General features: G+C 42.6%; 1 protein-coding gene across 2 annotated transcripts in view; it reads left to right on the top strand.

Moving 5' to 3' along the window:
- The first annotated feature begins 62 nt into the window (after positions 1–62).
- The window catches only part of LOC138967690 (ubiquitin carboxyl-terminal hydrolase 24-like), a 315,079-nt gene continuing 292,378 nt past the window's right edge, over positions 63–22,763 (top strand). For both annotated transcript variants that reach the window (XM_070340337.1, XM_070340339.1), the window contains exons 1-7: positions 63–444; positions 2,955–3,135; positions 3,795–3,862; positions 7,538–7,681; positions 13,378–13,515; positions 16,602–16,643; positions 18,245–18,310. In XM_070340337.1, coding sequence (XP_070196438.1) covers positions 181–444; positions 2,955–3,135; positions 3,795–3,862; positions 7,538–7,681; positions 13,378–13,515; positions 16,602–16,643; positions 18,245–18,310 — 903 coding nt within the window. In that variant the 5' untranslated portion in view covers positions 63–180. The remainder of the gene's footprint in view (positions 445–2,954; positions 3,136–3,794; positions 3,863–7,537; positions 7,682–13,377; positions 13,516–16,601; positions 16,644–18,244; positions 18,311–22,763) is intronic.

The raw sequence follows: 22,763 nt of genomic DNA, 5'->3' as shown, positions 1-22,763 counted from the left end.
CTGCGCTTATCTCCCTTGACGGGCTCTTCTGACTTTCAAGTCACGTTTAACCCATTGTAATGGCGGTGTTAAAAGTGCAGTGCGACTAGAGGATGCGAATTTCTGTCGTGTTTTCCTCTTTTCTTCGGTTGTTTTAGCACCATGACTTGCCAATAGCGGGACTGATTCTAGTTTTTCATCATGGAGGTCAGTGAGGAGAATGTGCAAATGATTCTGAGCATGGGCTTTCCGTCAGAAGCGGAGGTTCGGCGAGCCCTGCGAATGGCGAAGAATGATTTGAGTGACGCCGTTGCTATTCTGACGGATGATCATCCTGTGTCTACTTTTGATGCTCTGGACGATGTCGACATCGACATGAAGGACCAGCAGTCCAAGACTGAGCAGACTCCAGTCTACGGGCCGTCGCTACCGCCCACGTACGATGAGGTCGTGGAGGGTACCGATGTAAGTCGTGCGAAGGCGTGGTCGTTGTAACACTTTGGTGCCAAACTTCAAATTTGTTTCATTTAATCTTTCTTGGAGATCAGCGCAAAATTGCTTGCTATACACCGTCACTTTGTCGAGCAGCCCTTTGCCTGGTCTGGGGACTGCTTTAATCTCGTATTATTAGATGGTACAGGTTGCAAACTAATATAATGACCCACAGCCGACCCCCCACAGTTGACCTCATTAGTCCAGTAAATGAGTTACTGCTCCTGGGACAGCAGAAACATGTGCTTCATTCTAAAGCATTTTCATCTTACACCACCAAATTGTTCATTTTATCATATGACATTAACAAGATTTGGTAGGTTTTTTTGGTACTGTTTATATTATAATCTGTCCAACCAAAAATGTTGCAAACTTCTTTTTTTTTTTATATCAAACAGGTCAACTATTAGTATTAACCTTTAACGGAAATGTTTCACATTTCTTCAATTTTCATGTTTTTCTGACACCACTAATTACGGTTTAGCAATAAAGTAAAAGTAATCGAGTAATTTGTTTTGGCCTCGTGACATTTCAGACACCGACAGCTCTGAATTTTTGTGTGTTTGTTTGTATGTCAAAGTCATGATTTTCTTCTTCCCATCGAGTTGTTTGGTAATAAACTGGCATTAACACCTTTTTACAAGAATTAGGTAAGGAAATAATGTGGAAGGGGAAAATAATGATTTTGCCGTGTTGTTTAGGCCTTAGGAGGCTTCTCACAGTCACACTCACAGCAGGCAAAAATCTGGGAAATCGTGTTGGTTGGAATTGAAATGATAACAAAAAGTCAATATTTCTTTAATTTTTTTAATTAACTCTGAAGTCTTATTGCATTTTCTATCTCTTTATTATCATACAAACCACCAAAAATAAACAGATTGTTACACGACACTTGAGATTGCCACAAGTTCTCAAACGTCGTATAGTTGTGTTCTTTTATTCTACGTCGCCCGTCTTCGCAGCAACAGAAAACAACTCGTCAAATTGAGTTCGAGGATTTATTCAGCATTCAATACATACAACTGCACAACGTAGCAGAACTCAAATAGAAGCTTTTTTTACATACAAATCGCGCTGGCATATATAGTAAATACTCAATCTCGAGAATATTCCAGACCGAACATGATACAACTACATTATACGAGCCGTGCATGGACTAAACTAGCGACATTCTCTGTGACGTACATCAAAAGCGCCGACGCACTTAATCCGAACGAACGCCACGAACTCACGACTAAAAAAGCGTGGTAAACAACTTGTTTTGACAGGACTAGAAAGTTCACCTGCATTCTCGTCCAAGCATAAATATTGTGTTTACAAAATATAATATCGGTACTTTCCCACAAAGTACAAATAAGTCAACCACATGCAACACACAAAACTGAACCAAAGCTCAGCAACGGCAGCGTTTCCTAACACAGATGTGCAAATCAATACTGTGAAACATGCCATATTCAGTCAGTGCTTCCTCGGCGAGGTTTTGGTTTACATGATACAAAGGGTCAAATTAAGAATCAACTGTCATCTTGCTGAATACAGAAAGCAAGAAAAGAGAATGAGAGAGTAATAAAAAATATAAGTAAGTAAGATAAATAAAAGGCAAATAAACATTTTTGTTGCAATTGTTGGGCTGCAGCATTTTTGTTAAACTTAAATGGCTTTCTTAGATGACCTCTTTTAATACAGTGGAACCCCTTTTTTAAAACATCCCCAGCCCCCCCCCCCCCCCCCACCCCTCCAAATTAAGAGTTACCCCTTTTTAAGGCCTTGATTGTTTTCTTTTTATGTTCATAACCTTTGTAAATTTACACCCCCCCCCCCCCCCATTTTAAGATTCCCGCCAGTCCTTTTTCATTTAAGGCCTGATTTATTAGATATTGGAGGTCTTCAAATGGAGGTTCCACTGTACTAGCCCTGCCCCCTGTGTGTGTGTTCCACTGTACTAGCCCTGCCCCCTGTGTGTGTGTTCCACTGTACTAGCCCTGCCCCCTATGTGTGTGTTCCACTGTACTAGCCCTGCCCCCTGTGTGTGTGTTCCACTGTACTAGCCCTGCCCCCTGTGTGTGTGTTCCACTGTACTAGCCCTGCCCCCTGTGTGTGTGTTCCACTGTACTAGCCCTGCCCCCTGTGTGTGTGTTCCACTGTACTAGCCCTGCCCCCTGTGTGTGTGTTCCACTGTACTAGCCCTGCCCCCTATGTGTGTGTTCAACTGTACTAGCCCTGCCCCCTGTGTGTGTGTTCCACTGTACTAGCCCTGCCCCCTGTGTGTGTGTTCCACTGTACTAGCCCTGCCCCCTGTGTGTGTGTTCCACTGTACTAGCCCTGCCCCCTGTGTGTGTGTTCCACTGTACTAGCCCTGCCCCCTGTGTGTGTGTTCCACTGTACTAGCCCTGCCCCCTGTGTGTGTGTTCCACTGTACTAGCCCTGCCCCCTGTGTGTGTGTTCCACTGTACTAGCCCTGCCCCCTATGTGTGTTCCAACAGACCCCAGCACAGGAGGGGACGGAGGAGGTGGTGATGGAGGAGAGCAACAGCCTGGAGTTCCCGGTCACCAACCTGTACGAGCTGGAGGGGCGTGTCTTCACCGAGATGTGGAACATCCCCTACAAGCGGGAGGAGTCTCTGGGACGCTGTCTGATAGCCGCCACCAGACTGGCTGAAGCGGGTAAACACTTCACACCCATATTCATTGCACGGCTCACGTAACTTCTTCTTCGTTCATGGGCTTCTTCTTCAGCGTTCGACGATGGCTGTGTCTAGATTCTTTTGCCCGTGATGTTGACGAAGTGGGCTGTCATTTCCAGGTCCTGAGTGCTGCCCCATAGCTTGGTGTGCAGCGATGTCCCTGTGGGCCAGACATGTTTACTCTCACTGCAGTGGAGTTGGCAGGTCTGCAGGAAGTGGTCCGGTGTCTGGTCCACCTCTCCACAATGGTTCATGGGCTGAAACGCCCACATACACATGTTTTTTTGCATGAGTGGGATTTTATAACTTATGACCCATTTAGCCCTCCATATAGGCAGCTAAACACCACTTTCAAGGGATGCATGCTTGGTATTTTCGTGTTTCTATAACCCATCGACCTCTGACATGGATTACAGGATTAGGTTCGTGCGCACTTGGTCTTGTGCTTGTGTGTACACATGAAGGGAGATAAGTCTACACATACGTTGACCTAGGAGATCGCAAAAATCACCAGCCTTAACTCACCAGGCGCGGCCGGGATTCGAACCCACAACCTTCCGCTTGGGAGGCCGGCGTCTTATCCACTAGGAAACTGTGCTCGTCAACTATATTAATAATTGATAATTTGTATGTGTGCAGGTCTCGGTGAAAGTGATGAACATTGTAAAAGGTTCACGGAGAGGTGCATGCCAGAAGCCTTTCAAAAGGTAAGCCGGGTTTCACTGATTTAAGGCCGTCTATTCATTGGATGATTACTGTTGTAATGATTACTGTTGTAATGATTACAGGGGGGGGGGGGGGGAGATCCAGTAATGCATTATGCTTTTCATATAAAATGAATCTGATTGTGATCCCTTGTTATTGTCGGTTACTGACTGATGTTGATCACTGATGTTGATCACTGATGTTGATCACTGATGTTGATCCATGTTTCTCACCAGTTACTGACTGATGTTGATCCATGTTTCTCACCAGTTACTGACTGATGTTGATCCATGTTTCTCACCAGTTACTGACTGATGTTGATCCATGTTTCTCACCAGTTACTGACTGATGTTGATCCATGTTTCTCACCAGTTACTGACTGATGTTGATCCATGTTTCTCATCAGTTACTGACTGATGTTGATCCATGTTTCTCACCAGTTACTGACTGATGTTGATCCATGTTTCTCATCAGTTACTGACTGATGTTGATCCATGTTTCTCACCAGTTACTGACTGATGTTGATCCATGTTTCTCACCAGTTACTGACTGATGTTGATCCATGTTTCTCACCAGTTACTGACTGATGTTGATCCATGTTTCTCACCAGTTACTGACTGATGTTGATCCATGTTTCTCACCAGTTACTGACTGATGTTGATCCATGTTTCTCACCAGTTACTGACTGATGTTGATCCATGTTTCTCACCAGTTACTGACTGATGTTGATCCATGTTTCTCACCAGTTACTGACTGATGTTGATCCATGTTTCTCACCAGTTACTGACTGATGTTGATCCATGTTTCTCACCAGTTACTGACTGATGTTGATCCATGTTTCTCACCAGTTACTGACTGATGTTGATCCATGTTTCTCACCAGTTACTGACTGATGTTGATCCATGTTTCTCACCAGTTACTGACTGATGTTGATCCATGTTTCTCACCAGTTACTGACTGATGTTGATCCATGTTTCTCACCAGTTACTGACTGATGTTGATCCATGTTTCTCACCAGTTACTGACTGATGTTGATCCATGTTTCTCACCAGTTACTGACTGATGTTGATCCATGTTTCTCACCAGTTACTGACTGATGTTGATCCATGTTTCTCACCAGTTACTGACTGATGTTGATCCATGTTTCTCACCAGTTACTGACTGATGTTGATCCATGTTTCTCACCAGTTACTGACTGATGTTGATCCATGTTTCTCACCAGTTACTGACTGATGTTGATCCATGTTTCTCACCAGTTACTGACTGATGTTGATCCATGTTTCTCACCAGTTACTGACTGATGTTGATCCATGCTTCTCACCAGTTACTGACTGATGTTGATCCATGTTTCTCACCAGTTACTGACTGATGTTGATCCATGTTTCTCACCAGTTACTGACTGATGTTGATCCATGTTTCTCATCAGTTACTGACTGATGTTGATCCATGTTTCTCACCAGTTACTGACTGATGTTGATCCATGTTTCTCATCAGTTACTGACTGATGTTGATCCATGTTTCTCACCAGTTACTGACTGATGTTGATCCATGTTTCTCATCAGTTACTGACTGATGTTGATCCATGTTTCTCACCAGTTACTGACTGATGTTGATCCATGTTTCTCATCAGTTACTGACTGATGTTGATCCATGTTTCTCATCAGTTACTGACTGATGTTGATCCATGTTTCTCATCAGTTACTGACTGATGTTGATCCATGTTTCTCATCAGTTACTGACTGATGTTGATCCATGTTTCTCACCAGTTACTGACTGATGTTGATCCATGTTTCTCACCAGTTACTGACTGATGTTGATCCATGTTTCTCACCAGTTACTGACTGATGTTGATCCATGTTTCTCACCAGTTACTGACTGATGTTGATCCATGTTTCTCACCAGTTACTGACTGATGTTGATCCATGTTTCTCACCAGTTACTGACTGATGTTGATCCATGATTCTCATCAGTTACTGACTGATGTTGATCCATGTTTCTCACCAGTTACTGACTGATGTTGATCCATGTTTCTCACCAGTTACTGACTGATGTTGATCCATGTTTCTCACCAGTTACTGACTGATGTTGATCCATGTTTCTCACCAGTTACTGACTGATGTTGATCCATGTTTCTCATCAGTTACTGACTGATGTTGATCCATGTTTCTCACCAGTTACTGACTGATGTTGATCCATGTTTCTCACCAGTTACTGACTGATGTTGATCCATGTTTCTCATCAGTTACTGACTGATGTTGATCCATGTTTCTCACCAGTTACTGACTGATGTTGATCCATGTTTCTCACCAGTTACTGACTGATGTTGATCCATGTTTCTCACCAGTTACTGACTGATGTTGATCCATGTTTCTCACCAGTTACTGACGTCAGTACCTGTACACAAGTGGGGTGGAGAGATACAGGAAGAGATTTTGTCTGACATAAAATGATCCATGTTGCTCATCAGTTACTGACGTCAGTGGCTGTTTACAAGTGGTGAGATACAGGAAGGGATTTTGTCTGACATAAAATGATCCATGTTTTTCATCAGTTACTGACGTCAGTGGCTGTTTACAAGTGGTGAGATACAGGAAGGGATTTTGTCTGACATAAAATGATCCATGTTTCTCATCAGTTACTGACGTCAGTGGCTGTTTACAAGTGGTGAGATACAGGAAGGGATTTTGTCTGACATAAAATGATCCATGTTTCTCACCAGTTACTGACTGATGTTGATCCATGTTTCTCATCAGTTACTGACGTCAGTGGCTGTTTACAAGTGGTGAGATACAGGAAGGGATTTTGTCTGACATAAAATGATCCATGTTTCTCATCAGTTACTGACGTCAGTGGCTGTTTACAAGTGGTGAGATACAGGAAGGGATTTTGTCTGACATAAAATGATCCATGTTTCTCATCAGTTACTGACGTCAGTGGCTGTTTACAAGTGGTGAGATACAGGAAGGGATTTTGTCTGACATAAAATGATCCATGTTGCTCACCAGTTACTGACGTCAGTGGCTGTACACAAGTGGTGAGATACAGGAAGGGATTTTGTCTGACATAAAATGATCCATGTTGCTCACCAGTTACTGACGTCAGTGGCTGTTTACAAGTGGTGAGATACAGGAAGGGATTTTGTCTGACATAAAATGATCCATGTTGCTCACCAGTTACTGACGTCAGTGGCTGTTTACAAGTGGTGAGATACAGGAAGGGATTTTGTCTGACATAAAATGATCCATGTTGCTCACCAGTTACTGACGTCAGTGGCTGTACACAAGTGGTGAGATACAGGAAGGGATTTTGTCTGACATAAAATGATCCATGTTGCTCACCAGTTACTGACGTCAGTGGCTGTTTACAAGTGGTGAGATACAGGAAGGGATTTTGTCTGACATAAAATGATCCATGTTGCTCACCAGTTACTGACGTCAGTGGCTGTTTACAAGTGGTGAGATACAGGAAGGGATTTTGTCTGACATAAAATGATCCATGTTGCTCACCAGTTACTGACGTCAGTGGCTGTTTACAAGTGGTGAGATACAGGAAGGGATTTTGTCTGACATAAAATGATCCATGTTGCTCACCAGTTACTGACGTCAGTGGCTGTTTACAAGTGGTGAGATACAGGAAGGGATTTTGTCTGACATAAAATGATCCATGTTGCTCACCAGTTACTGACGTCAGTGGCTGTACACAAGTGGGGTGGAGAAATACAGGAAGGGATTTTCAACATGCTGTGTCTGCTGGTGGAGCTGGTGGCCGTACGACTTCAACACCCTCCACTCCATCTCAACATGCTCGACGCTCTGTCCCTCGTGAGTTGAATCATCCTTTACATGAAGTGTTGTGACAGTGTTTGCTTGTGAGTTGAATCACGCTTTACATGAAGTGTTCTGAGAGTATTTACTTGACAGTTGAATCATGCTTTACCTTAAGTGTTCTGACAGTGTTTACTTGAGAGTTGAATCATGCTTTACATGACGTGTTCTGAGAGTGTTTACTTTAGAGTTGAATTATGCTTTACATGAAGTGTTCTGACAGTGTTTACTTTAGAGTTGAATCATGCTTTACATGAAGTGTTCTGAGAGTGTTTACTTTAGAGTTGAATTATGCTTTACCTTAAGTGTTCTGACAGTGTTTACTTTAGAGTTGAATCATGCTTTACATGAAGTGTTCTGCGAGTGTTTGCTTGAAAGTTGAATCATGCTTTACATGAAGTGTTCTGAGAGTGTTTACTTGACAGTTGAATCCTGCTTTGCTGTTGTTAGAGGTTATGCTTCTCTTGAGAGCTGGAGTGGGGTAGTGGTTAAGAATGCTTGTTGGAGTGTATGCTTCTGTTGAGAGGTGGAGTGGCGTAGTGGTTAAGAATGCTTGTTGAGAGGTGGAGTGGGGTAGTGGTTAAGAATGCTTGTTGAGAGGTGGAGTGGGGTAGTGGTTAAGAATGCTTGTTGAGAGGTGGAGTGGGGCAGTGGTTAAGAATGCTTGTTGAGAGGTGGAGTGGGGTAGTGGTTAAGAATGCTTGTTGAGAGGTGGAGTGGGGTAGTGGTTAAGAATGCTTGTTGAGAGGTGGAGTGGGGTAGTGGTTAAGAATGCTTGTTGAGAGGTGGAGTGGCGTAGTGGTTAAGAATGCTTGTTGAGAGGTGGAGTGGGGTAGTGGTTAAGAATGCTTGTTGGAGTGTATGCTTCTGTTGAGAGGTGGAGTGGCGTAGTGGTTAAGAATGCTTGTTGAGAGGTGGAGTGGCGTAGTGGTTAAGAATGCTTGTTGAGAGGTGGAGTGGGGTAGTGGTTAAGAATGCTTGTTGAGAGGTGGAGTGGGGTAGTGGTTAAGAATGCTTGTTGAGAGGTGGAGTGGGGTAGTGGTTAAGAATGCTTGTTGAGAGGTGGAGTGGCGTAGTGGTTAAGAATGCTTGTTGAGAGGTGGAGTGGGGTAGTGGTTAAGAATGCTTGTTGAGAGGTGGAGTGGGGTAGTGGTTAAGAATGCTTGTTGAGAGGTGGAGTGGCGTAGTGGTTAAGAATGCTTGTTGAGAGGTGGAGTGGCGTAGTGGTTAAGAATGCTTGTTGAGAGGTGGAGTGGGGTAGTGGTTAAGAATGCTTGTTGAGATGTGGAGTGGGGTAGTGGTTAAGAATGCTTGTTGAGAGGTGGAGTGGGGTAGTGGTTAAGAATGCTTGTTGAGAGGTGGAGTGGGGTAGTGGTTAAGAATGCTTGTTGAGAGGTGGAGTGGGGTAGTGGTTAAGAATGCTTGTTGAGAGGTGGAGTGGGGTAGTGGTTAAGAATGCTTGTTGAGAGGTGGAGTGGCGTAGTGGTTAAGAATGCTTGTTGAGAGGTGGAGTGGGGTAGTGGTTAAGAATGCTTGTTGAGAGGTGGAGTGGGGTAGTTAAGAATGCTTGTTGAGAGGTGGAGTGGCGTAGTGGTTAAGAATGCTTGTTGAGAGGTGGAGTGGGGTAGTGGTTAAGAATGCGTGTTGAGAGGTGGAGTGGGGTAGTGGTTAAGAATGCTTGTTGAGAGGTGGAGTGGGGTAGTGGTTAAGAATGCTTGTTGAGAGGTGGAGTGGGGTAGTGGTTAAGAATGCTTGTTGAGAGGTGGAGTGGGGTAGTGGTTAAGAATGCTTGTTGAGAGGTGGAGTGGCGTAGTGGTTAAGAATGCTTGTTGAGAGCTGGAGTGGGGTAGTGGTTAAGAATGCTTGTTGGAGTGTATGCTTCTGTTGAGAGGTGGAGTGGCGTAGTGGTTAAGAATGCTTGTTGAGAGGTGGAGTGGCGTAGTGGTTAAGAATGCTTGTTGAGAGGTGGAGTGGGGTAGTGGTTAAGAATGCTTGTTGAGAGGTGGAGTGGGGTAGTGGTTAAGAATGCTTGTTGAGAGGTGGAGTGGCGTAGTGGTTAAGAATGCTTGTTGAGAGGTGGAGTGGGGTAGTGGTTAAGAATGCTTGTTGAGAGGTGGAGTGGGGTAGTGGTTAAGAATGCTTGTTGAGAGGTGGAGTGGGGTAGTGGTTAAGAATGCTTGTTGAGAGGTGGAGTGGGGTAGTGGTTAAGAATGCTTGTTGAGAGGTGGAGTGGCGTAGTGGTTAAGAATGCTTGTTGAGAGGTGGAGTGGGGTAGTGGTTAAGAATGCTTGTTGAGAGGTGGAGTGGGGTAGTGGTTAAGAATGCTTGTTGAGAGGTGGAGTGGCGTAGTGGTTAAGAATGCTTGTTGAGAGGTGGAGTGGCGTAGTGGTTAAGAATGCTTGTTGAGAGGTGGAGTGGCGTAGTGGTTTAGAATGCTTGTTGAGAGGTGGAGTGGGGTAGTGGTTAAGAATGCTTGTTGAGATGTGGAGTGGGGTAGTGGTTAAGAATGCTTGTTGAGAGGTGGAGTGGCGTAGTGGTTAAGAATGCTTGTTGAGAGGTGGAGTGGGGTAGTGGTTAAGAATGCTTGTTGAGAGGTGGAGTGGGGTAGTGGTTAAGAATGCTTGTTGAGAGGTGGAGTGGGGTAGTGGTTAAGAATGCTTGTTGAGAGGTGGAGTGGCGTAGTGGTTAAGAATGCTTGTTGAGAGGTGGAGTGGGGTAGTGGTTAAGAATGCTTGTTGAGAGGTGGAGTGGGGTAGTTAAGAATGCTTGTTGAGAGGTGGAGTGGCGTAGTGGTTAAGAATGCTTGTTGAGAGGTGGAGTGGGGTAGTGGTTAAGAATGCGTGTTGAGAGGTGGAGTGGGGTAGTGGTTAAGAATGCTTGTTGAGAGGTGGAGTGGGGTAGTGGTTAAGAATGCTTGTTGAGAGGTGGAGTGGGGTAGTGGTTAAGAATGCGTGTTGAGAGGTAGAGTGGGGTAGTGGTTAAGAATGCTTGTTGAGAGGTGGAGTGGCGTAGTGGTTAAGAATGCTTGTTGAGAGGTGGAGTGGGGTAGTGGTTAAGAATGCTTGTTGAGAGGTGGAGTGGGGTAGTGGTTAAGAATGCTTGTTGAGAGGTGGAGTGGGGTAGTGGTTAAGAATGCTTGTTGAGAGGTGGAGTGGGGTAGTGGTTAAGAATGCTTGTTGAGATGTGGAGTGGCATAGTGGTTAATGGCGTAGTGGTTAAGAATGCTTGTTGGGGATCAATCCCCGCTCGGGGTGAATACAAAACCCAATTTGTCCAAGCCCTCTCCAGTACAATCAGCTGGTAATGGGTACCTGACCAAGCCCTCTCCAGTACAATCAGCTGGTAATGGGTACCTGTCCAAGCCCTATCCAGTACAATCAGCTGGTAATGGGTACCTGTCCAAGCCCTATCCAGTACAATCAGCTGGTAATGGGTACCTGACCAAGCCCTCTCCAGTACAATCAGCTGGTAATGGGTACCTGACCAAGCCCTCTCCAGTACAATCAGCTGGTAATGGGTACCTGACCAAGCCCTCTCCAGTACAATCAGCTGGTAATGGGTACCTGACCCTGTTTGGGGCCATGGAAGGCAAAGGGAGTGGAGATGGGAACTGTCTTAATAAATTTGACCCCCAAAATGTTGAGATCTCTAACATCTCCCCCCCCCCCCCCCCCTCCCAAATATGGTTGTGAAAATACCTTTACCTACCTTTTCTTTTATTCTTTTGTAAACGGCATGACCTACATATGTTTAGCATGTGCAAGCCAATGTTTTGCTTCAATTGATTAATTATGACGAATAATTGCAATGATTCTCTGTTGATGTTGAATTACATTTAGCCTTGGCCTCAATCAGGAGTATTGAATAATATCTTGTCTTTTCCTTCGATGAGAGCAGTATCCAAAACGTTCCTTTTCCTGCTGACAGTATTTGAAATATGTGGATCGTGTGCACTTGGTTTGGTCATGTTGTTGCAACATAAACATGTTAAGTATTGATACAATATGATTGCAGTTGTTGATATTTAGCTGATTGTTGTTGATCAGCCCTGCTATTCACCACATTGCTGGTGTCTTTTTACACTGTCACAACCTGTAACTGTTGATATTTAGCTGATTGTTGTTGATCAGCCCTGGCTGGTGTCTTATTCACACTGTCATTACCTGTGTTTGTGTGACAGGCGTTCAACCCAGAGACAGAGTTTCAGGTCAAGAATCGCACATTGCTGGTGTCTGTTTCACACTGTCATTACCTGTGTTTGTGTGACAGGCGTTCAACCCAAAGACAGAATTTCAGGTCAAGAATCGCACATTGCTGGTGTCTGTTTCACACTGTCATTACCTGTGTTTGTGTGACAGGCGTTCAACCCAAAGACAGAGTTTCAGGTCAAGAATCGCACATTGCTGGTGTCTTATTCACACTGTCATTACCTGTGTTTGTGTGACAGGCGTTCAACCCAGAGACAGAATTTCAGGTCAAGAATCGCACATTGCTGGTGTCTTATTCACACTGTCATTACCTGTGTTTGTGTGACAGGCGTTCAACCCAAAGACAGAGTTTCAGGTCAAGAATCGCACATTGCTGGTGTCTGTTTCACACTGTCATTACCTGTGTTTGTGTGACAGGCGTTCAACCCAGAGACAGAGTTTCTGGTCAAGAATCGCACATTGCTGGTGTCTGTTTCACACTGTCATTACCTGTGTTTGTGTGACAGGCGTTCAACCCAGAGACAGAATTTCAGGTCAAGAATCGCACATTGCTGGTGTCTGTTTCACACTGTCATTACCTGTGTTTGTGTGACAGGCGTTCAACCCAAAGACAGAGTTTCAGGTCAAGAATCGCACATTGCTGGTGTCTGTTTCACACTGTCATTACCTGTGTTTGTGTGACAGGCGTTCAACCCAGAGACAGAGTTTCTGGTCAAGAATCGCACATTGCTGGTGTCTTATTCACACTGTCATTACCTGTGTTTGTGTGACAGGCGTTCAACCCAAAGACAGAATTTCAGGTCAAGAATCGCACATTGCTGGTGTCTTATTCACACTGTCATTACCTGTGTTTGTGTGACAGGCGTTCAACCCAGAGACAGAGTTTCAGGTCAAGAATCGCACATTGCTGGTGTCTGTTTCACACTGTCATTACCTGTGTTTGTGTGACAGGCGTTCAACCCAGAGACAGAATTTCAGGTCAAGAATCGCACATTGCTGGTGTCTTATTCACACTGTCATTACCTGTGTTTGTGTGACAGGCGTTCAACCCAGAGACAGAGTTTCAGGTCAAGAATCGCACATTGCTGGTGTCTGTTTCACACTGTCATTACCTGTGTTTGTGTGACAGGCGTTCAACCCAAAGACAGAGTTTCAGGTCAAGAATCGCACATTGCTGGTGTCTTATTCACACTGTCATTACCTGTGTTTGTGTGACAGGCGTTCAACCCAGAGACAGAATTTCAGGTCAAGAATCGCACATTGCTGGTGTCTGTTTCACACTGTCATTACCTGTGTTTGTGTGACAGGCGTTCAACCCAGAGACAGAGTTTCAGGTCAAGAATCGCACATTGCTGGTGTCTGTTTCACACTGTCATTACCTGTGTTTGTGTGACAGGCGTTCAACCCAGAGACAGAATTTCAGGTCAAGAATCGCACATTGCTGGTGTCTGTTTCACACTGTCATTACCTGTGTTTGTGTGACAGGCGTTCAACCCAGAGACAGAGTTTCAGTTCAAGAATCGCACACGCTGGGACAGCGTGTCATGGGACAAAAAGTTTGAGGAAAGCAGTCTGGGCGGAGTCCCTGCCTCTTCCACACAAAAGTCATCCTCCGGAAACCAGGTAATGATTGGTCTTTTTACCTGGAGAACACTGATTGGTCTTTTTACCTGGAAAACGGGTAATGGTTTGTTTTTTCACCTGGAAAATAGGTAATGATTGGTGTTTTTACCTGGAAACCAGGTAATGATTGGTGTTTTTACCTGGAAAACATGCAATGATGTGTCTTTTTACCAGCGAAACATGTAATAATGTGTCTTTTTCCTACATGTAAATATTCAGTTATAAGAAATTCCTGTGAGTATTAGAGTTTTATCCCACAAACGGGAGAGAGACCACCCATGTCAATACTATGAGTTATTTCTAATATGCTGACTGTTAGCAAATGATAACAAGACATGTCGAGAAAAAAGATATCAAGCATGAGCCTTTTAGGCGAATGCTGATATCGTTTGTGAGACATGTCTGTTATCATTTGCTAACAGTCAGCATATTAGAAATAACGGTTTTATTACCGTTTAATTCGACCAAAAGAAATTTCGAAGCGACCCCGCGAATTAGACAGAACAGCCGCAATGGGAACTTGAGAGCTTCTACCTGATTATGCCTGTCAGTCAAAGAATTCTCGTGACCTGAGTCAGCCAATCAGAGTAACACACCCGACGTGATGAATATTCACAGGTCTAATGCCTTTGACACACAACAATCTCACAAGATAAACCATGTTGAACATGCGTTTCGGTTTCTTCGCTTTTTCTCGTTGAAGAGAGAGCGACAGATTTAGAACCGACTCTAGACGGATGGGAAATGACGTAAAGATACATTAGATGTAAAGCGAGTGACGCAATTTCACTTGATTTTTGCGAACTTTGATCATTTAGATTTCAAGTGAGCGGTCGGCATTGCACACTCAGACGATGGGCGGTGCCTTGCTGTTCCGTAACGCACCCACCGACAAAACTCGCTTTTCGGTATTTTTTAGATAAAGAGAGTATTATTTGACAGCATTTGAAGTGTCATTCTTTAGAATAAATCACGCTGATATTGTTGAATTACATTTTTACTTTGTCGTGTTAATTTTTAGCGTGATAAACAAAAAGGGTCCCTGCCTGAACGTTATAACATTTAGAGGGTCACCTAGAATCCGTCCTGATTGGTCAAAAAGCCATATGGGGCACTGAATTGGTAATAATAAACTATATCTCCAAGGGTGTATATCATGTAAATCATGTCATCACTAAACCATATCTCCAAGGGTGTATATCATGTAAATCATGTCATTACTAAACCATATCTCCAAGGGTGTATATCATGTAAATCATGTCATCACTAAACCATATCTCCAAGGGTGTATATCATGTAAATCATGTCATCACTAAACCATATCTCCAAGGGTGTATATCATGTAAATCATGTCATCACTAAACCATATCTCCAAGGGTGTATATCATGTAAATCATGTCATCACTAAACCATATCTCCAAGGGTGTATATCATGTAAATCATGTCATCACTAAACCATATCTCCAAGGGTGTATATCATGTAAATCATGTCATCACTAAACCATATCTCCAAGGGTGTATATCATGTAAATCATGTCATCACTAAACCATATCTCCAAGGGTGTATATCATGTAAATCATGTCAAACTGCAGTCTGTGACGGGACAGAGACCACCCATGTCATCACTAAACCATATCTCCACGGGTGTATATATCATGTAAATCATGTCATCACTAAACCATATCTCCAAGGGTGTATATCATGTAAATCATGTCATCACTAAACCATATCTCCTAGGGTGTATATCATGTAAATCATGTCCTTACTAAACCATATCTCCTAGGGTGTATATCATGTAAATCATGTCATCACTAAACCATATCTCCAAGGGTGTATATCATGTAAATCATGTCATCACTAAACCATATCTCCAAGGGTGTATATCATGTAAATCATGTCATCACTAAACCATATCTCCATGGGTGTATATCATGTTAATCATGTCAAACTACAGTCTGGCAGGGACCTCAGAAATATTTTCCGCTGCTCATGATGACAAAATGATCGAGACAAACTCAGTTCTCAAAACTCTTTGTTGTTTCCTCTTTAGGAATTTTAAAAGCTTGCATGTGACGCTATTGTTCCTTGCTATTGTTCCTAGCTATTGTGGCATATTTCGCTTTTGATGTCGGATATCACTTTGGAGGTTCAAGAAGACTCGTCTTCAGTTTGGACAACCAACACTACCCACATTTTGCTGAATCCGTCTGGAAGTTTGAGGTAGAAATCATGCAAGTACAGGATGTCGGATAAACAGAAATCTACATGGCTTGCTGTGTGATAAACAGAATTCTACATGGCTTGCTGTGGCCTGTGTGATAAACAGAATTCTACATGGCTTGCTGTGTGATAAACAGAATTCTACATGGCTTGCTGTGTGATAAACAGAATTCTACATGAGTTGCTGTGTGATAAACAGAATTCTACATGGCTTGCTGTGTAATAAACAGAATTCTACATGGCTTGCTGTGTGATAAACATAATTCTACATGACTTGCTGTGTGATAAACAGAATTCTACATGGGTTGCTGTGTGATAAACAGAATTCTACATGGGTTGCTGTGTGATAAACAGAATTCTACATGGGTTGCTGTGTGATAAACAGAATTCTACATGGCTTGCTGTGTAATAAACAGAATTCTACATGACTTGCTGTGGCCTGTGTGATAAACAGAATTCTACATGGCTTGCTGTGTGATACACAGAATTCTACATGGCTTGCTGTGCAATACCAGGTTTACACTCGTTTTTTTGTATGTTTTTATTAACAATTGAAAAGCTAGCATTTGCTCGCTTTTCAATATTTACAAAATGAACTGGTGTAAACCTGTGTTTAGTATGGATGTGCAATCCATCAGTGTGACTGAGGGAGGGAAATAAAGTAGAGAGAAGGCAGTGATGAAGTCACTGATGAAGGCAGTCACAATCTATTGCATTGTCACTGCTTGCATTGAAAAGGAACATTGGATTGGAGAATTTGCCATCTAAAGGCTATCTAAGGCAAGCTATCATTGCTGAGCGGCAGAAGGCAATGTAGGATGTTTATTGATGCTCTATCTTTGATGTGCCAATATTTTCCTTGCAGAACAACTATCCCTATGGGTGGCTGACTCATCTGGTAAACCTGGTAAGTGGTTTATTTGCTTCCATAAAGTTATTTCCCTTGCTGTTGAATGTCAAGATATGTTGGAACACCCCCCCCCCCCCCCCCCCCCCCTTGTTTTTGACCCCCAATTTCAGACTCCTCCATTTTGAGACCCTGTTTTCTCAGATTTTGAGTTTATATCCTCTGTGACTATACCCTTAATTTAAGGCTCTCTCCTTTGTAAAATCTGATTTTCCCTGATTTTGTGTTATATCCTCTGTGACTATACCCTTAATTTAAGGCTCTCTCCTTTGTAAAATCTGATTTTCCCTGATTTTGTGTTATATCCTCTGTGACTATACCCTTAATTTAAGGCTCTCTCCATTGTAAAACCTGATTTTCCCTGATTTTGTGTTATATCCTCTGTGACTATACCCTTAATTTAAGGCTCTCTCCTTTGTAAAATCTGATTTTCCCTGATTTTGTGTTATATCCTCTGTGACTATACCCTTAATTTAAGGCTCTCTCCTTTGTAAAATCTGATTTTCCCTGATTTTGTGTTATATCCTCTGTGACTATACCCTTAATTTAAGGCTCTCTCCTTTGTAAAATCTGATTTTCCCTGATTTTGTGTTATATCCTCTGTGACTATACCCTTAATTTAAGGCTCTCTCCTTTGTAAAACCTGATTTTCCCTGATTTTGTGTTATAACCTCTGTGACTATACCCTTAATTTAAGGCTCTCTCCATTGTAAAACCTGATTTTCTCTGAATTTTTTAGGTATTAAAGTGGGGGCTCCAATGTATTTTAATTATGTCATTTCAACAAATCTTCCTCAAGAGGAATATCACTGTTTCTTTTATGAACAAGTATAATGTATACACACTTGTTTCCTTATATAACTTGGTAAGCTGTAAACCATTTGGTTGAAAGAGTGACTTTGACTGAAAAAGGATTGGTATTTGATTGGTTTATGATTTTATGGGAGGAATTTTAGACATGAATATTTAATGTAAGGGATTTCAGACATGAATATTTAATGTAAGGGATTTTTAGACATGAATATTTAATGTAAGACCGGCACGGTTGGCCTAGTGGTAAGGCGTCCGCCCCGTGATCGGGAGGTCGTGGGTTCGAACCCCGACCGGGTCATACCTAAGACTTTAAAATTGGCAATCTAGTGGCTGCTCCGCCTGGCGTCTGGCATTATGGGGTTAGTGCTAGGACTGGTTGGTCCGGTGTCAGAATAATGTGACTGGGTGAGACATGAAGCCTGTGCTGCGACTTCTGTCTTGTGTGTGGTGCACGTTATATGTCAAAGCAGCACCGCCCTGATATGGCCCTTCGTGGTCGGCTGGGCGTTAAGCAAACAAACAAACAAACAAATTTAATGTAAGGCCTAAGGGATTTCAGACATGAATATTTAATGAAGAGATTTTAGACATGAATATTTAATGTAAGGGATTTCAGACATGAATATTTAATGAAGGGATTTTAGACATGAATATTTAATGTAAGGGATTTCAGACATGAATATTTAATTTAAGGGATTTTAGACATGAATATTTAATTTAAGGGATTTTAGACATGAATATTTAATTTAAGGGATTTCAGACATGAATATTTCCCATTTTGCTTTCAGTTTGCCTACAAGGGTGGCCTTGAACTTGTGAAGAAACATTTGGAGGAGGAAGACATGGATGTAGTGGTGAGCGTACTGTTGTTTTTACTTTTGATTTTGATCTGTTTTATTTTTTATCATTTAAGGGCAGGAGCTACCTTCAAGTACACCGTTTTTCTTATCCAAGTCATTTGACCACAGCATTCATGAAACAGAACTGTTTGTGTTAAACTTCGGTGTGCTTTTGCTTCAATGAATGTAGAGTGATAGTATACGATCAAAAACAAAATTGCTCTTAGATTGACTTTAACAAAAATTATTAAATGAAAAATAAGCAAAGCGTTGAATCGAAACATGTTAGTTCACGGATGACAAGATAATTTCAACACTATTCATCAGAATGATTTGAACTTTTGCAGAATTGTTTTAGACATTCTGATAGATGTTTTGTTTGAAACTATTTTCTCTAGGAAAAACAGTTAAAGAGATACAAATGTTGCTTTGTGTGTAAAAAAATTATGAAAACTGGAAAATGTGTATTTCTTTAATTTTTTTCCCTAGAGCTTATCCGTTCGAACAAATCATTTATCAGCATGTTTAAAACATTTCTGCAAAAGTTCAAAGCATTCTGATGAATAGTGTTGAAATTATCTTGTCATCCGTGAACTAACATGTTTCGATTCAACGCTTTGCTTATTTTTCATTTAATAATTTTTACAAAGTCAATCTAAAAGCACATTTTGTTTTTTTTATCATATACGATTACCGTAAAAGTCGACCTATAAGCCGCGACTTTTTTTTCCTAAATGGACCCCTGCGGCTTATAAGGCGGTGCGGCTTATGAATGACTTTTTCTGAATCAGTGGCGTGTATCCGACTTCGCTCAGTGACCTAGTTTCCGGAAGTTGGATCGCCGCTGTGTAATGGCCTTGAATCAGCTGTGTTTACCTCAATTCACTCACTCACCTTCTTTCTGGAAGTTTGAAGCATGACAATAACTTACACTCACACAGTAATGGGTTGGCATACACCGGTTTTGATCGATCACTTCGCATTGCTACTACAGAGAACAGCAACACGCACATCTCCTAAAACAAAGCAACGTACAACCACGATGCCGAAAACACGGAGGCAGGCCTATGATGCAGCCTACAAACTTGCAGCCATAGACTTGGCTGTTGAAAAAGGCAATCGCGCTGCTGCTCAACAAATCGGCGTCAATGAAAGCATGATTAGGCGTTGGCGAAAGCAACGAGGCGAACTTGTGAAATGCAAGAAATCCACAAAAGCATTCCGTGGTTGCAAGGCACGCTGGCCACAATTAGAAAACGAAATGGAGGACTGGGTCAACACACAACGTGGGGATGGTCGCGGTGTTTCAACTGTTCAGCTTCGTCTAAAAGCACGCACCATTGCAACACGTCTGAAGATAGACGACTTCAAAGGCGGTCAATCTTGGTGTTGCCGATTTTTGAGGCGCAAAGGTCTGTCACTGCGTGCACGTACAACTTTGTGCCAACAGCTGCCGCCAGACTTCCAGGAGAAAATGATGTCATTTCAAAACTACGCACAAGAGCAGGTAGCTGAGAATCTGATTGGCCCACAGAACATCATAACTATGGATGAGGTTCCGTTGACCTTTGACCTTCCATTGACACGCACAGTAAACAAAAAGGGCGAGTCTTCTGTGGCACTGAAAACAACGGGACATGAAAAAACACACTTCACCTGTGTTTTGTCGTGCACGGCTTCGGGTGAAAAGCTTCCGCCGATGGTGATTTTCAAGCGAATCACAATGCCGAAAGAAAAGTTTCCGAAGGGGATCGTCGTGCAGGTTAACAAGAAGGGGTGGATGGATGAGAAGATGATGGACACCTGGCTGACAGAATGCTATGGGAAAAGTCCAGGGGGTTTCTTCCGTCGCACTAAAGCTCTGTTAGTCATGGACAGCATGCGTGCACACATCACTGAGAAGGTCAAAAAGTCAGTCACTGCCACCAACTCCATCATCGCTATCATCCCGGGTGGCACAACAAAGTACCTGCAACCCCTCGATATCAGTGTGAACCGGCCCTTCAAAGTGGTGATGAGGGATGAGTGGGAGAGGTGGATGGTGGATGGCGAGAAATCATTCACAAAGACTGGCCGCATGCGTAGAGCAACCTTTGCAGATGTGTGCCAGTGGGTCCTGAAAGCTTGGGATGCTGTCAAAAAGTCAACGATCATCAACGGCTTCAGAAAGGCTGAGATCATCACTGGAGCAGACGACGCGACAGACAACACGACAGCCACTGACAGTGGGGCCGAGAGTGACACTTCCGGTGACTCTGTGCCAGAAGCCATTCTGAACTTGTTCATCTCCGACACTGAGGAGTCCGACTTCAGCGGATTTTCAGCATCAGATGTTGAGTGATTTACAGAACTAACTACAGGTGCTGTGTGCAGGACGAGAGGACAGTTTGATAGTCCAGAGTTCTGTGAATCACTCAACATCTGATGCTGAAAGTAAAGTGCAAAACTGACAAGTTAGCCGGTTCGTTTTTGTGTGTGTGTGTTTTTTTTTCGTTGACTTTCGATGTTTCTTGACTTGAACTTTGCTTCTAGGCGTGGCTTGTATGCCGGAGCGGCTTGTGTATGGATTTTTCTGATTTTTTTTTAAAAATCGGGGGGTGCGGCTTATACCCAGGTGCGTCTTATAGGTCGACTTTTACGGTACTCTACATACATTGAAGCAAAAGCACACTGAATTTTAACACAAACTTTCTGTTTCATGAATGCTGTGGTCAAATGACTTGAAGAGAAAAACGGTGTATTTAAAGGTAGCCCTAAAAATAATAATAATAATGATAATAATTTTGTTTTAATAATGATAATAATAATTATAAAAATAATACTAATTGTCAGTAAGTACTGGTGTCACATGACTGATGTGAACCAGTTGATTGGCTAATGGCGATGCGCTAAAACTTTTCCACAGAGCGTATTCTTCCGCCCTTTGCCTAAGCGAGACTGTACTCTCATCCTCAGAATTAATTAATGACATGTAGCTTAATATATTCTCCACAATACCAATGACCATAAATGTCCTGCTTCTCAATTAAAGCAGAAGTGGTTTTTTTTCTGACAGATTGCATGTGCCTGTGCCACAGTTGCCACTGATCTAAAAATAGAACCCGCTGTGTCTAATTTTTCAGTTTCGACTTGCGAAGATTTTTCTCATAATTATGCCGTGTTAGTGGCATGTAGCTTATTATCCACATTACCAAATGATGAGTTAGTATACAATTCCCAGCAGCTAACAGAAAACACAAGTGTTATTCCGATAACGTAGCAGCTAGATCAGCAATTGGAATATACGTAGCACTAGCAGACTACACTGAAATACAACTGCATCTGTTCAGTAAATGAATGTTTTCCGAATTATTATTTCAAGGCAAGAACAATCGGAATCGAAAACGTGTAGGGTTTAGAACGTTCTTACCATATATAAGACTTATTTCCAGCCTGCCTCATGCGTGTAGACTCAGTGCAACGTGACGAGCAATTTTTGTTTTTGAAATGAGACTGCAGTGCCATAGCCTAGCAGACGACATAAACCCAGCTCAGCAAATTAACATGTTGGGCAAGAACGATAAAACGATGGGGATATGATACGTGTAGGGTTCAGAGCATTCTTACCGTTCATATTTAGTACCAAACTCCCCGATGAGTGAAGATACCACACGAGAAACATGCCACATTTATTTTGAAAATGTGCTAACCGTCGACCTTGGGGGTTAGCCAATTCAAGGGGAGTCACTCTGCACAGTCAATCTGTCAAAGCTTGACTGGAGGTTTCGAATCGCAAATAACTAAGAACACAGTCCTTTCTCCGAGTTCAAATGAGGGGTCTCTCTGAAAGATCATCACTGTTTAGCTTAACGCTACACTGGAATTTACCAACAGAAATTAAAACAAGAGTTTGCGTGTGACGAAAGCACGACACACTTGAGACAGCCCACACAAAAGTAGATCTTCCAAGACCTGACCACACAGTTATGCCTATTCAAATGCGCGTAGCAAAATGTGCGTGTTGTATCTTCTTTTTTCTCTGGCGGTACCGACAATATCGTTATTGAAACAATCCCGGTGCACTAAGGGATTTATAGAGCAAATCTCGAAAATAATTCTAATAATGAATTTTCTTGATTTGCTCTATAAATCCCTTAGTGCACTGGGATGTCTCAATAACTTAAATAATAGCACTATTCACGGCCAGAAAGCAGTCTCCTGGCGCTCTACAAAATGTATTTGACATTGAAATATAACATGTCACACATACAACAAGACAGCCGTCTCGTGGTGCTCTACACAATGTATTCAACATTGAAATTAAACATGTCACACATACAACAAGACAGCAGTCTCGTGGTGCTCTACACAATGTATTGGACATTGAAATTAAACATGTCACACACAACAAGACAGCAGTCTCGTGGTGCTCTACACAATGTATTCAACATTGAAATTAAACATGTCACACATACAACAAGACAGCCGT

This window comes from Littorina saxatilis, linkage group LG5 (genome assembly GCF_037325665.1).
Source record: "Littorina saxatilis isolate snail1 linkage group LG5, US_GU_Lsax_2.0, whole genome shotgun sequence".
In the NCBI taxonomy this organism is placed as follows: Eukaryota; Metazoa; Mollusca; class Gastropoda; order Littorinimorpha; family Littorinidae; genus Littorina; species Littorina saxatilis.
Note: the sequence above shows the minus strand (reverse complement) of the source record. Positions and strands in the feature narration are given on the sequence as shown.